This window comes from Semicossyphus pulcher, unplaced genomic scaffold (assembly GCF_022749685.1).
Source record: "Semicossyphus pulcher isolate SPU_LCO1_2020_fin unplaced genomic scaffold, fSemPul1.0.p SCAF_1, whole genome shotgun sequence".
NCBI classification, from domain to species: Eukaryota; Metazoa; Chordata; class Actinopteri; order Labriformes; family Labridae; genus Semicossyphus; species Semicossyphus pulcher.
In genome coordinates this window covers 4,401,540-4,416,311 of record NW_027211603.1, presented here as the reverse complement: position 1 = coordinate 4,416,311, position 14,772 = coordinate 4,401,540, and the positions used below count along the sequence as shown (strand labels likewise).

The window sequence follows — 14,772 nt, the reverse complement described above, 5'->3', positions numbered from 1 at the left end:
CTCTTATCTCACCTCGCTTCATCTTTATGCATTTGTGTTAAGAAAAAACAAGATTAAATCTCAACACCAGACTGACTCACTAACTTTTTAAACACCATCTCCACCGATCGATTTACCTGTCTGTGGTCTCAGTGACACACACGGGCCAAGGTGTTAGTGTGAGGAAACAGCTCCGTTTACTGTCAGGCAGCCGGGCTGGTGTAAGCGATGCACTGCAGTATAGGAGCTGTGCGTTTCCATAAAAGAGACTAATGAAATCCTAATGAGAATGGGATGGAGCAGCTTATACACATTAACAAAATTAGCATATAAAACACATTGCCCTGAGTGGGCTACCGCACACACTCACACACACATATACTTACGCACCATTATAGCAAATACACTTTTACAACTGTGTTATTTATGTTGAGGATTTTAGCTTTTCAGAGAGTTGTCACTGCCCCTAACCAAACACAAATACTTTCAAGATTGAGTATCCTTTAGAAACTCTTCTGAGATTTCTCTTTTTAAAACTCTGCAAATGTTTTCCTGTCTTTAGTTTCTGAAGGCAGAATAGCAAAAAGGCTTGGAGTGTTACAATCTACAGATTTTCATGTATAGCAGCCTTTGGAGACCTGGTGGCTGTCAGTAATAGGTACCAAGAGGCGATTTGGTAGAAAATCTGCATCAGCAGTTTACACTCTCCTCCGCCCTCCAGTACCTCTTCTCTCTTTCTGCATTCCACATACGTCTTCCTCAATTACGGCAGATCATCATCACTTCCAGTCCCAGGAGGGCCGGGGCAAAATAAAGGAGATGGTGCGCATGCACGGACGTGTGCGTTCCTGGATGTACTGCCATGCTTCACTGAACACTCAAGGCAGCACCTTCACGTCAACAAGCCTCTGCTGTACTGCTCGATGGTCAGAGACACCAACATTAGCATAAACATATCGCACACATTCGTGTAATAGATTTTGGTGTGTAATTGGTTGGCGAGTGTATGTTGTGTAGGTTCCAGTATCAGTCTAATTTCCATTTAAAGGCATGCAAATGAGAGATGTAGGGGCACGATAGTGAAACAGCAAAGTGATTTGCAGTAAAGCTACAAGGTTATTAGAGGCGGAGGAAATCAATGATAAGGACATTATGGGGTTTTTTGGAGGATGTTTTGATCATTTTGAATGCAAGAAAAACATTTCAATTATGCGTACAAATTATTTTAAGATGGTGCTGTTTAAACTAGAGGCACATCTGTGTATTTGGTTGGCTGATGTGGGTCCATCACAATAAGATCAGCGGTATGTTTTCAGTTAAGAGCACTTCTTTTTTTACAGGACATAATAGACAAAAATCACTTCTTGGGGGGATTTAGAAATGTTGCCCTAAAGAAGTTTTTGCAGCAGAACATGTTCTCATTCCATAGATAACACTCAGCGCTGTCTGTAGCACAAGAGCATCACAGCTGAGCAGGTGTTTGTTCACACAATAAATGGTTCACAATGTATGATAGTTACTTTGTATGTTGTTAAAGAAAACAACCACCTGGGTATCTTTGAATCGTAAATTGGTGCAGAATGGAGCACAATCCACACAGAAAAAAATCTGTTGTCATTCCAGCTCAAAAATTGAGCAGATCAGCAGCCATGTTGGTAATCAGAACATTTTTCATCCATCTGGAAAAGCCATAAAAGGTTTGTTCAGAAGTAAATCTGAAACATTTTATTACCACAAAAGTGTCATTAAACAGACTATACAGCAATAGGCTGTACTATACTCAGCCTCTGACTGATCTCACAACTCAACAGGACCTCCAGTTCTTTCCGTTACTCTGTCCTAGCTGATCTTCTATATGTTTCATCACTAAAAAATCCTAAAATAGAACCATGGCTCAGATTATTGCATTGATTGAAACACTTTCAGTTCATGATTATCGCCATGATTTCTGTGATTCCAGAATTTGTGTCTACTCACATGCAATCCTGGAGTAACACTGGTGTCATGTGCAAAATGTTCTCGTTCAGTCTGAACATCAAAAACATGTTTGAACACTGGAGATCAGCCAAAACGAGACTACATGGTTCCGCAAGCTGTTGGCAGCTTCAGTAAGGACACAACCTCCAACATGCCAGCAGATCAGAAGATGTCATGACCTGATAATCTTAATACAGACACACATCATTTCACAAGGTTTAAATTAACTGTTTGGGAAAGGCACTTTCACACGGACACTCATTTGGTTTTAAAGCCAAAGTCGACATCAGCAGCATAAAAAAAACTACATTTGCCTTTGATTGCCTTTGAGAAATAAAGAAGTTACAGCTGTGAATTCCCATACACATAAAAATGGTAATATTCTTGTCTTTTGCAGGGTACTTGTCAAAGCATTCACCGACTGTTATTAAATTCATCATTTTGAGGGAACAAGGAGGCCATTTTTCTCCGCAGAAACAATGTCATCTGAGCAATGCAGGATTATGGGTTTGGTTTTATGAGGATGTCTGTTTGAGGGATACATCCTGTTCTGTATTCAGCATTTATTCAACTCAGAGCATTTGCCCTTTTTCTTCGGCTCTTTTCATCATGAAAGAAATGCAACATTGGCTTTTAGATACATTCAGTATTTGGTACTATATTGAATTGCATTGTGGGTCTTTATATACCTCCCAGCTCGCAGTAAATGGCTGCCTGTATGGCCATACGCCCATGCTTCAGTAAGTACGAGGAGGGAAAATAGACTCGAGTAAAAACAGAGGGTGGGTGTACTGACATGAAAAACAGACATGCATCTCTGGCTTGTTATGGATTGATAAGATTATGTGATCCATGATATGGATGAAATACTGCTCTCTCCAGCAGGAGGATATATGTTTTGATAAATTAAAGCATAAAGTCTGAGTGGAATTACTTTTGGGGCCAGGGACCCCTTACAGGGGAGAACATTTTCCAAGGACCCCCTCATAATTGTTACCCCGATTAAGCATATGCTTACTAACATTTTCACTCGTGTCAGTGGAACTATTTGTATTGTAAAACTTACTTCAGACCTGTTTCATAGTGATAAACAGGAAAACATTTCAATTTGAATCATGTTGATACCGCTTATAGACTTTAAAACAGAGGCTCATTTTATTCAAACTTGAAAATTAACAGCAGCGAGACAGCCGCAGGAACGGGTCGTTGCGACCTGAGTGAGTTGAGTGATTCATGACAGATTGACGTGATGTCACAATCATATCAGTTTCTATTGGTCCAAAGCTAACGAGGGTGGGATTAATGGACACAATATGCTTGTTTCATTGGCGCAAATGGTGCTCATCTGTTGACATGCAGTTTTTAATGATACAGCACAATTTTATAATTTATTATGAATTTATTAGAATTATTTTGCAGACTCCCAGGCTATGGTTCGCGGACCCCACTTTGAGAACCACAGGTTTAGGGAAACTTGCATTTTTAAGTAAAACCATGAAGATTTTATAATCATTTAATACTAAATATAATGAGACTGTGTAGGTGCAAAATTTAGTTTAAAAATAGTTTGGATTAATGCAATTCCAGATTTTCAATAACAAAATTAACATAATAGCCCCCTCTTAATAATGTTTTGTATGTTTTTGCAGCAGAAAACCATTATGTGCGTCTGTACATGAAATCTAAGTCATCTGCTTCTTGAAGAGAATCTGGATACCTTTGTTGAAAGTCTACCTAGTCTGCACCAAACATCCCAAAACAGGCTGAATAACAACAACGGGGATGATTCCAACAGACTTTTTGATTCACAGACAGCTGGCCAAACTACTTCCTGAAGGTCTTTGGGAAGTAAGTACAGCCAATAAATCCTCATTAGAACATGGACACACCTGTGGCACAGTCACTGTGTGTGCGTATGTGCCGACACAAGCATCTACTTGCATGTGTGTGTGTTTGAGTGTGTGTGACTGACAGTCAGTCAGACTGAAGGACAGGATGACTGATGACTGGCACACTCTTTTTGGGCAGGTGGGACTCCTAGCACTGATAATGAGGCTAAAGAGGAAGAGCTGCCATTAATTTGACTTCACACCCCAACCGCACACAATGATTCAGACTTTGTGTGTGTATATGAGTGAGCCAGTGATGCTTGTTTTGTAGTCAAACTATGTTTGCCTCGAGGTAAAATATCACGGACATGAGCACAAAGAAATCCTCTGCAGCAGAGAAGTTGAACACCGTTTTTCAGTCAGGGTTCCTTTCACTTTTTAATGAAACACACTGAACGCTCCCTGTTGTTGAAGACATTCTGGGAGAGTTTCTCCAAGGTGAGTTACCACATACCTCAACAAGCTCACTGTTCAGGGACACTGGCCTTTTCCCTCTGTACACAAACTGTTATCATGAAGACAATATATGATACAGGTAGTGTATTCACCATACGTGTTTTCCTAGACAAGTAAACTCTTTCCATCACAGCTTTCTATACCATCAGTTTGTGTTCTATTAACGCTGCAACTTTTATTGTAATAAAGAACTGTGAAGGCAATTACACACTGGGACAATATACCACATACCATAGTTGTTTGGCTGAGGGACTTCTGGGGGTTACCATTATATTTCTACAGTTCGACATTTGACACATTATTCATTCAAAATGTGTCCGGGTGTGCTTCAGCTTAAAAATGTGGACAAAAGAGAAAGGCCAGGGGGACTTGTACCTCTTGTGCATTGGACATAACTTAATTTAAACACTGAGACTAATATTAGACTGTATAAAAAAATGGAAGACATGACGGCTCCCGAAAAAGTGAAGCCAAACCCTCTCTATCGCCCCCTGCTGACTGGCTGCAGTATAGGTCATAAAGCCCGCCTCCTCTATGTTAACAGATGGGACATGAGTCAAACTATAAAATCAAAATACACATCAAACACATTTTTCTCAAACATGGTTTCTGTCATTAAAGTTAGTTCTCATCGTGCTGATTTATTTCCAAGTGTTAATTTTTCTGATAAGTTTACTTTTAATTAGTTATTTGATGCTATAAAAAGGGGGTATGACCTCATGATTGACAGCTCTGTTGACAAATGGGGCTCCTGCGGCGTTCTGTTCCCGAGTAGCATAGTAGAGGAGGAACGGCGAGAGGAGACGTAACTAACATGAACACTACAGTCATTGAACTTTCCATATCTGTGAATATCTGCTACTATTGGTAAAGAAAGAAGGGTACAAAATATACTTTACTGACTATGTGTTAAAGGCTGGTAAACTGAATCAATCGTCCAGAGAATAACATGCATAGAAAAGCAAAGCATGCAGAAAACAAAGCATGGGAATCAAATCTTACTTTATATGATTGGAGTTTGGAGTGAAGTAGGGGCAGATGCTAATCTTTTAACCTGATCTGTTATGAACAGTAATCGGAGGGACTGGCATCAACACTGGAAAAAACAGTAACGCAAATCACCATGGCCATATGGTGTCCAGTCATCTGATGTGTAACAACAGAAGCCCTGAGCTGCAGGAAGTCAAGGCACAATGGTTACTTATTGTAAAGGCCAATCCAGGAAGAGAATGTGTTTTAATGGATGCTCTTCTTGGGTTTTTCTGCGATCTAAACTTCATCGAAGCTGTAGAATATACTGAGACTCATAGATGTCAAAGACAACAAAAAGAAATCAAGAAACTCGGTATGTTAACATACATAGGGACGAATAAACTTATATTGTCAAGCTTCAGTTTTTAATACCGACTCTACTATTATGTAACAAAAGTTTGTAAAGCCATCTCTCCTCTGAATGCTTCTCTTATGGCCGTATTTGTATGTCCGTGTCATTAAACACTATGAAGCTAGCAGGCCCATCACCTGTGATTGATCTCGGAGTGACAATCTTTATTTAGCCTTTGGGAAACTGAGCTCTCCTCCTCCCCGTCTGCCCCCCAGCCTCTTATCAGCTCTCCACTGTTTGTTTTTCTGCGTGCTGAGAGAGAGGACCGATCAATGCTGTGAGTTATGAAATGACAGTGATGCTGCTGAAGGCAGTCTCTCAAACACTGCCACAGCAGACAGACTCTCATTTGCCCCCTTCTCCACCACCATCACCACCACCACAGATACACCACATTCATCACCCATCTCTGTCTAGCCCTGTAACCACTGTTGGTCTGCTGGCTCCGACAACTCTGACAGCTGGACTTCTTTGATATGATCCTTTGTTTCTCTTCCATTATAGCCTTAATTGACAGGCGAGTCACTTATAACTTCATGATAAAAGTTGCAACGTTATCTCTATAAAGGAACAATTTGCAGGTTCATGGATAGTTAAAGTAATGAGCTGGTCAACTTATGTTGTTTATGACCCCATTAATTGAGGTCATGACAAATATTTACATGCAAAAAATTGGCTAGAAAAAATATTTAGTTATTGAGAACTAATAAAAAAAAAGTGTGTAATACAGTGTCAATATGTCTCCAAGAAAGAGTATAATAGAAAATATCTACTGCAATGTAAGAGTTAAATCTCTGTGACATTAAAAGGAAAATATTATTAAAGGGATACTCCTGTATCACTGAAACCAATCTATTCAGTTATCATGTTAGATATCAATCTCAGATCCCATCGGCTACAGTCTGACGATGATATAGCCTCTGGGGACAACGGTAACATGACAGACGTGTCCGGTTCAGCCAGCGGTTAGCGATAGACGACTCACAGTCAAGACTTCCTTTTTCCACATGCTGAATTGTTTACAGAAAAAGAAACAGATTTTCTTGTGCTTGACTTTAATTAACGGCTCTTAAGTTTGCTGAAATTTCTACATCATGATGCAGATTAGTGAAAGGTCAAAATGAAGCTTTGTCAGGTCTGTCATCAAAAGGTTTGTTTTTTTTCTCTTTAATGTGGCCCTAATACTCCGTCGTGCTTAACACTTTTCATTGAGAGTCTTAAATTCTAGACTTCTTTCCAGCCCAGAGCACAACATTTGAATCCCTACACACGTGATGATACATGAATGTGGTTCTCATTTTGCTTTTTTTAAAAGGCGTGAGGCTTCTCTTTGCCACAGCAAGCCCAAGGCTCTCTGTCTCGATCCACAGAGCATGGATTTGTATCCTATTAATTCTACACTTTTCAGATTAATTACACTGTTCAGTGACGACAGAATCACCAGACTGGTCCTATTCTTCCTGCCTCGACAACCTGGAGTGTGACCGTGTAAAGGTACTTCAGTCCTGTTCTTCCGATGTAGTTTTTCCCTTTGCACCTATTCCTTTATATTTCTTCTCTCCTAAAATGAAGGGAAACAAAGCATGTGGCTTCTCTGTTCAGAACAAAATGCTAGATGCTAATCTATTCTTAGTTACAGTATTCCCTCCTGAGCTCCCCTGCCACCGCTTTGACCCAATTTGGCCATTCTCGGTTGTCTGTAGGACTTAGCAAGCCCCCAGTCTGTGTTTGTCTGCGTGTGCGTATTTTGAGCAGGGACAGATAACACTAGAGGTAAGCATTATGCCACGTTAGGCCAAGGTATTAAACCCTGATCAAAGTCACAAAGTCGCCGGATTTTTGATGGATTTTGATGTTGTTTGTGTCCTCTGTCTGCCACATCTACAGATGATACTTGATGTTTGGGTAAAATGTGAGGAGAGACTGTACAAACGTAATCAAAAGACTTTAATTTGGTTTTTTTAAGCATAATGAAAACATTTTATATTCTAAATTAATAGGGTAAATGTTGTCAAGAGCATAAATACATTTTCTCTGAGTTCCCACAAGAGAGCTTAAATCATATAATATTTAAAACACATTCTAACAGATTAAAGATTAGAATGAGAAAGCCAGTTGATAACATGAATAATCTCTATTCAAAAATTCTACATAAAAATGTAGAATCTGTAGGCAGGGATGTGGATTTTAGGGATGGCAAGTGTTTTGGTTTCCGTTTGCACTGCGCTTGTAGTCCGAGTAACATTGACCAATCACGTATCAGCAGGCTGCGGCGTATATCGGAAGAACAGTCCGTGTGGAGAGCAAAAACAGGCGGAACGTAATCCGCCGTAATAACATCCCTGCTCCCATCAGAGGCTATCTGACAACGACTTAGCTTCCTGTTAATTTCTATAAACAAACATCTGCAGCAAGTTCAGCAAACAATCTGTTCTAGATCTAAAATTCAACTTGACATAAATTCCCTTGACGCTGTGTCATGAAAGCCGTTCAGATTTCCCTACTTCCTTGAATGCATCAGAAATGATTGATCCGACCTCTGATCAAACAATTTAGCATTTTAAAAGTAGTTTTCTTCTCCTCTTGAGGACAGACCTGACAAAGCTTCATTTTTACTTTTTACTAATCTGCATCATGATGTTGTAATTTAGGCAAACTTAAGAGCCGTTAATTAAAGTCAATCACAAGAAAAACTGTTTCTTTTTCTGTTAACAAAGCAGCACGCGGAAAATAAAGTCTTGACAGCTGTTGTACATATTTTGTATTCTACATACTGTTTTTTATATTTTTATTCTTATTGCCTATTTTTTTTACTTATTTTTATTCTAGTTCTGTTAATTGTTCTGCATCAAAACACCAAAACAAACCTGTATGTGTAAACCTACTTGGCAATAAACCCAGATTCTGATACTGAATCTGACTGGAAGTCGTTCCAGTATAAACCGCTGGCTACACGCCCGGCATGTTCACCTTTGTCCCTAGGGGCTATATCGTCGTCAGACCACAGCCGATGTGATCAGAGATTGACATGGGAATAATCTTGCATCCTCACGTGGTAATTAATCTTCCTACCCTGACTGTTTCCCGGAAAAGATTACATATTCCTAAATATTAACTATTAAATGGTCAAATATGTGACTTAAAAAAACGGCATCAGAAAAAAAGGCATCTTAAAGAATAAAAATAAAAAACACACGCACTAAAGCAAAGACATCTGCAGTATCTCGATAAGAAGACACTACCCGGCTATAAGACAAAGCCATTAAGGTTTAATACAGTCTAAAGCCATTTACACTGGCCTGAAAGTCTCCACCTGTGACAACTGTCATTTTTCCATTTTACACAGGCCGTTTGGAGGGAAGATTTCTGAAGATCTGGCCACTGTGAGAAATGTCTGCCATTCCCGCTGTGATGAGAAGTGACTGGAGAATTCTTAGATTTATTAGCACGCTGTGAGCTGGTGTCATCAAAGATTACGCCCCCTATCCTTCACCGTTCCAGCGACACGTCAACCACCGAATTTCAATTTCTCTGCTGAGAGGATGGGAAGGCTCTGGCTGGCGACCCCTGCTCGTGACCCTGGGGTTTCACGATGGATGGGGGAGGTGGAGGGGGGACAGATACGGGATGCTCATGAATTAGGGATGACTTCAGCAGTGCGTTCAACTTTGGCCGTCCCGCCTGTATCGCTTCAGAGAATCTCCCTGATAAATGGGCATCAAGGGTGAGGAAGACTGCTCTTCCTGGTTAGATATTCAGAGAAGCTCATGGCCGAGTTTAGCCCTCGTTTAAGCCATCTGCATTTTAGGTATTTGCATGTGTTTGAAGATTTCTACTGTTGGATGGAAGATATGCACCACATAAAGGCATGTGACATATTGTTTTTAAAAAAGGTCAAAAGATGAGATTAATATGAAAACAGATTCTAAAAGGCAGAAGTAAAGTAATGTCACATGGTACAAATACCATTTCTATTTTTTACTCATATCTGTGCTGTCCCTTCTATTAAAAGATTTCTGTGGGTGCTAGTGTATGCATTGAGTTGGATTTTGGATATGTATGCTGTGATGGTGTCCAGGCTTTAGCCATTTGAGTTATTAACGTTCCACTACCGACATCTTTCTTCACACAACTTCCATACATACTTAGGGCCCGATCAGACAGAATGCGCTTTGCAGGCTGTAAAAGGGGAGGTGCACCACACTGCCTTTTTTGTGGAATTAAACACCAGATCAGACAGAGCGCGTTTTAGCAGCTGGGGGCAGCTTTTTTTCCTACTGTTGTCAAGGCAACCACTTAATCATTAGCTGTCATGACGTCGGGCGCTTTTCTGCTTTGAGTTGAAGTTTTTTGAACTCGAGGCACTCGGAACGTTTCCTAAAAAACGCGAGGCGCACAGAGCGGAAAAAAGCGAGGCGCTCTGCAAAGCAAAAGCAGTGCGCAAAAAGCCTCTCATTGAAAACAATGACAAAAAAGCCGCCCCCAGCTGCTAAAACGCGTCCTGTCTGATCGGGCCCTTATGCTTTCAAATGAGTCATATCCCAGTGAGCACAAACCAGAATTTCAATGTTGAAATTTGGTTGAAATCAGGTCTGAACGTCTAAGAACACATTTTTGTTTTATAATTTTGAGAATACGTTTATTTTAGCAATGAGAGGGTGACGAAAGTGATGATTGTCGGGGCATTTCTCCCAAATCATTTGGCAGCAGTGGGTTAAATCCCGTCTTCACAACGATGTTATTTCAACCCATTGTAATGTTCGGACAAAAATCATTAATACAGTGCTTTACGGGCTGTGTGGTGTTAACAAGAAGATTCAGAGACATGGTAAAAAGAGAGCCATTTTAGGGGTGCTGGTTTAGCTCAGTTGGTAGAGCAGTACTGATGCAGGTTCGACTCCTGGTATGCAGATCATTTGGTGCACGTCATCCCCCACTCTCTACTCAAATTTACTATAGTGAGCATGTCAGCAAATTGTTGCCTACTTTAACGCACAACAGAATGAGCAATATCAGCATGAGTCATGATTCAGGTCCCCTGCCTGAGGAGCTCCTGAAGGAAATATATATTGTTTAGATACTAAATGCTCTGTCTGCTGTTTGGTCATGGGCAGGTAGTGAACAGCAATTTGAAAACAGCTATGAGCAGAAATTAGGTGGAAAGCTGCATTAGTCCTAGAAATAATAATAATATTAAAATATTAAATAATAATAATAAAAAAAATATTTGAAAAAATAATAATAACAAAAAATAAAAAGAGAGAGAGCAGTTTTAAACATTCCCCACAGAAGAAGAAAAAAGAAGACTGAGCATGCCCAGGTTCTGACGTAGTTGATTTATACCTGACGGAGCATCACAACCTCAGGAGACTTCGTTGACTGACGGTGACGTGTGCTGCGTTTAATGCAGGTGTCGTGAGTTCAAGTCCGAATCCAGCCATGTATGAAAAAAGTTTTTCGTCGGTGACTGTGATGCACTGCTCACTTGTATAATCATTTTAGCTCCTATGAGACTTGTAAATTGTAAAAACAGATGGATGACATCTCCTGACTTAACTGATTTTGTTGAATTTTCCCAAACTGGATTATTCTCGTTGGTTTCATGAGCGCACACAGGAGGATTTACATCCAGAGATGGACTCTGACACTTGCATGAGCTGATAAACTTCCTCTGCTTTCAATATAAATGAACAATTGTTTGAGCTGGATCTGAAGCTGAAACTTGCTTAATATTTTTCTTTTACAGTATGTATATATATATGTGCGTAAACATGTACTGACCATCCATTCTGAGATGATGATGTCCACCTTCTCCACAGGAAGGTTGATGTCCTCTATGCGGCCTTTGATCAGCGTGATCTTGTCCTCCAGTTTGTTGGATCTGTGGGAAACATGCAAGAGTCAGACGACTTAAAAAAAACACAACTCATGTCAATTTTCCTCACCTAGAATCCAGCAAATAAGCGGTTTTAGGGGTTGGCTTTGAAGTTTTGTTCTTCTGAGGAGTCACTTGTATGAAGATGGATATCAAAAAACCCTATCATAAAAACTAAGTTCTGTCAGACAGTATTAGAGGATGGTTGATTTGGGTTTGGCAGCGGAACAACTTGTTTTCAAACACTTCAGTAGCATTATCATCAAATTTAATATAGTGGGCATGTCAGCAAATTGTTGCCTACTTTAACGTACAACAATATGAATGAGCAATATCAGCATCCATTTGGAGTCATGATTCAGGTCCCCTGCCTGAGGAGCTCCTGAAGGAAATACATATTGTTTAGATGCTAAATGCTCTGTCTGCTGTTTGGTCATGGGCAAGTAGTGAACAGCAATTTGAAAACAGCTGAATGCTACGAGCGGAAATTAGGTAAAAAGCTGTGTTAGTCTGGGGCGTGTCCAGGGACAAGCCGTGAAATCTGATTGGAGCCCCAGGCGTCCCTAAACTATGATTAGCTATCTGCCCACTCAGCGGCACGACCTTAGTTTAAATCAACGGCAAGCAGCTAGTCGGCATTTTTAATGTAGAAAAAATAACCTTAAGAAGATGCGAATAGTGAACAGATATAGTAGTATGAATGCTAATCCCAAGTGTGTGTGTCGGTGTGTGTGTGTGTGTGGGGTGTTTATGAGCGTGTTCAGCGAGTGTGTGCGCCCCTATGCAGATCAGTGCTACACTTTTGACTTGACCACAGCCAAGAAAAGTCTGAACACTGATGACATTGATCCAGAACAGTAAAGTTGGCAGCTGTACAACCAAAACAACAAGCTGAAAGATGCTTCCCCTTCACAGGCCGTAAAGAAGGACCCCTTCTTTAGGGTCCGTGTCCACTCACGGCACCAGCGTCAGCTGTTGTTTGTCGCTGAACTCACAGCGCTCTCAGTTGAAAATAGTTAAACTTTTGGAACACCGCCATGCTCATCAATGTCACTTCTCCCTCACAGACCAATTAAAATCAAGAAGGGGCGGGACTTCATTAAATTTGTCAACAACAATGGCAGCGTAGAAGCTAGTCCTTTCGTTTTTTTCGAGGATTCAACTTCCAGGTGTGGAGCTGCTGCCAACGCCAGGACAGGATGTTTTCTTTGCTTAATATTTGCTTTTATTCAAGGATATTTTTCATACAGAGAATTTAAAACAGACTTAACTGTCACTACAAAGGGATGCGGAGGTGCTGCCAGACAACTTTCGTAACCTAGCAACAGCAAGCGCTGGTGAGAAGCACTCTGAACATGGAGGTCGTGGGTGCTGCCAGTGCACAGAACGTAGTTAGTGGACACAGGCCCTTACACAGAAATAGTTTTGAGTGCAGCTTTCAGCCTCACTGATATTACTTTAAGTCACTGAAGCCAGATCAACCAGTCAAGGACATCAGCCACATTATTACAAACAACCTTTACAAAAATGGATGATATCTATATGTACTTTAAGTCCAAACTGTGAAAAAGTCCCATACACATAATCAAACTTTCAAAATCTGTAAATGAGTTTATTCATTTCTCAGTACAGTACATATCCAGTCTTTCCTGAGCTGAGTTGTGTTAAAATGTGGTAAAGTGTTACAGTGGGCCTGCGGAGGTGTCAGGCTCAGGTAGGGACTGTAAGATCAGCGCTGCTGTTTAAATGATCCTTCCTTTCAGACCGGCCAGTCCGGGTATCAATCTCTGTGAATATTCCATTATCATGACAGCTAATGTTACCGAGGACAGAACAATTACTCACAGCGGCCCAGAGTGCATTTCTGTGGCAGCGATCCTTATCTTGAACTGTCTCTCCCCTCTCTGCTGCTCTGCAACCGCTGCTATCACCTCCTCCCAGAATCCAACAACCCCCCTACCTCCCACCTCCTCCACCTTTCACAAGAGGGAAACACTGTAATCTCATTATTGGGGTAATTTAGAGGACAATGTCAGGACTCAAGGGAGAGAGTCAGTATCTGTGCGGCTTTGTGGGCGTGTGTGTGCGTATATGTGTGTCTGTTGGTGAGGAAGAGAGAGAGAGGCAGGAAGAGAGACAGAGGGTGCACATTTTATCATGAAACAGTGATTTTTACGATTAATTTAAAACGCCTCTTAAATTAGATTTTTATGTTCTTTTTAGAGATAAAAAAATGTCCAATATCAAGATTTTAAAGTTGTAATCTTGATCTCAGTCTCCACGGTTTGCTCCGGCTGCAACTCTTGATTTTCCTCGCTGACGGTCGCTTTCCTTTTTAGTGTGTTTGCTTCATCTGAGCGTCCAATTTGTTTCTTTTCCTTTGGATTTTCACTTCTTGTTGAAGTCGTATCTGTAGTCATCCATCTTTTCTTTGTTTGTTCAGCCATAGTAGATTACTGTTTACTCGCAACACTTGCAGAGAGCGGAAAAGCAGCTGCTTAGCTCCGCCTACCCTCTCTGGCAGACCAACCACTGCTGGCTGATGGAAAACGCGTCACTAACACCCAGTCTGTAATACTGAAAATGCAAAGGGCCATAGTCTCACTCACCATTGCTTTACCTCATTCGGCGATAGATATTGACTTGACAGACATTTATTTAAATGAAAATCTTTGACATTGTTACTTTAAAGTCGAGGTGAAATGAAAAATGTCATTTTAATCCTTTTAGATCACATCACCGGTAATATTGTGCATCAATTTGACAATACAGGCCAAAACAAATACAGAAAATCAATTTCTTCGTATTTATATATATATTTTTAAATTTCACGCGTGCTTACGTAAATTAGCACCAAACTATTTCAACCAATCAAGCTGCAACATTTAGCCGCAGAGCACCAAGAACGCTCGGTCAGTTAGCTAGCTACTGCGCTGTGGAGAACGTCTGTCTACGCCCACTTCTCAACGATCAAATCAAATCCCTCTAATGATATGTCCCGCCTGCACGTCCTGTTTCACTCGGACATACGTCACGATACGGAAGCTAGATACTCTCAAAACGCCGTTTCAGCACGACTTTAAGTTTGCATCGCCATTAAAAGTTTAAGTTTCACTCATCTCCATGAAAATATGTCCCAGGCTTTCTCCACTTTGTTGTCACAATTCAAAGCGTTCTATTGGATAATCCATCAATTCGAGCCATTTAAGGAA

At 40.6% G+C, this 14,772-nt stretch overlaps 1 protein-coding gene across 2 annotated transcripts in view; it reads right to left on the bottom strand.

The window, feature by feature from the left end:
- The window catches only part of prmt3 (protein arginine methyltransferase 3), a 58,133-nt gene that overhangs the window by 34,356 nt on the left and 9,005 nt on the right, over positions 1–14,772 (bottom strand). For both annotated transcript variants that reach the window (XM_069660407.1, XM_069660415.1), the window contains exon 10: positions 11,467–11,566. In XM_069660407.1, the coding sequence (XP_069516508.1) occupies positions 11,467–11,566 (100 nt within the window). The remainder of the gene's footprint in view (positions 1–11,466; positions 11,567–14,772) is intronic.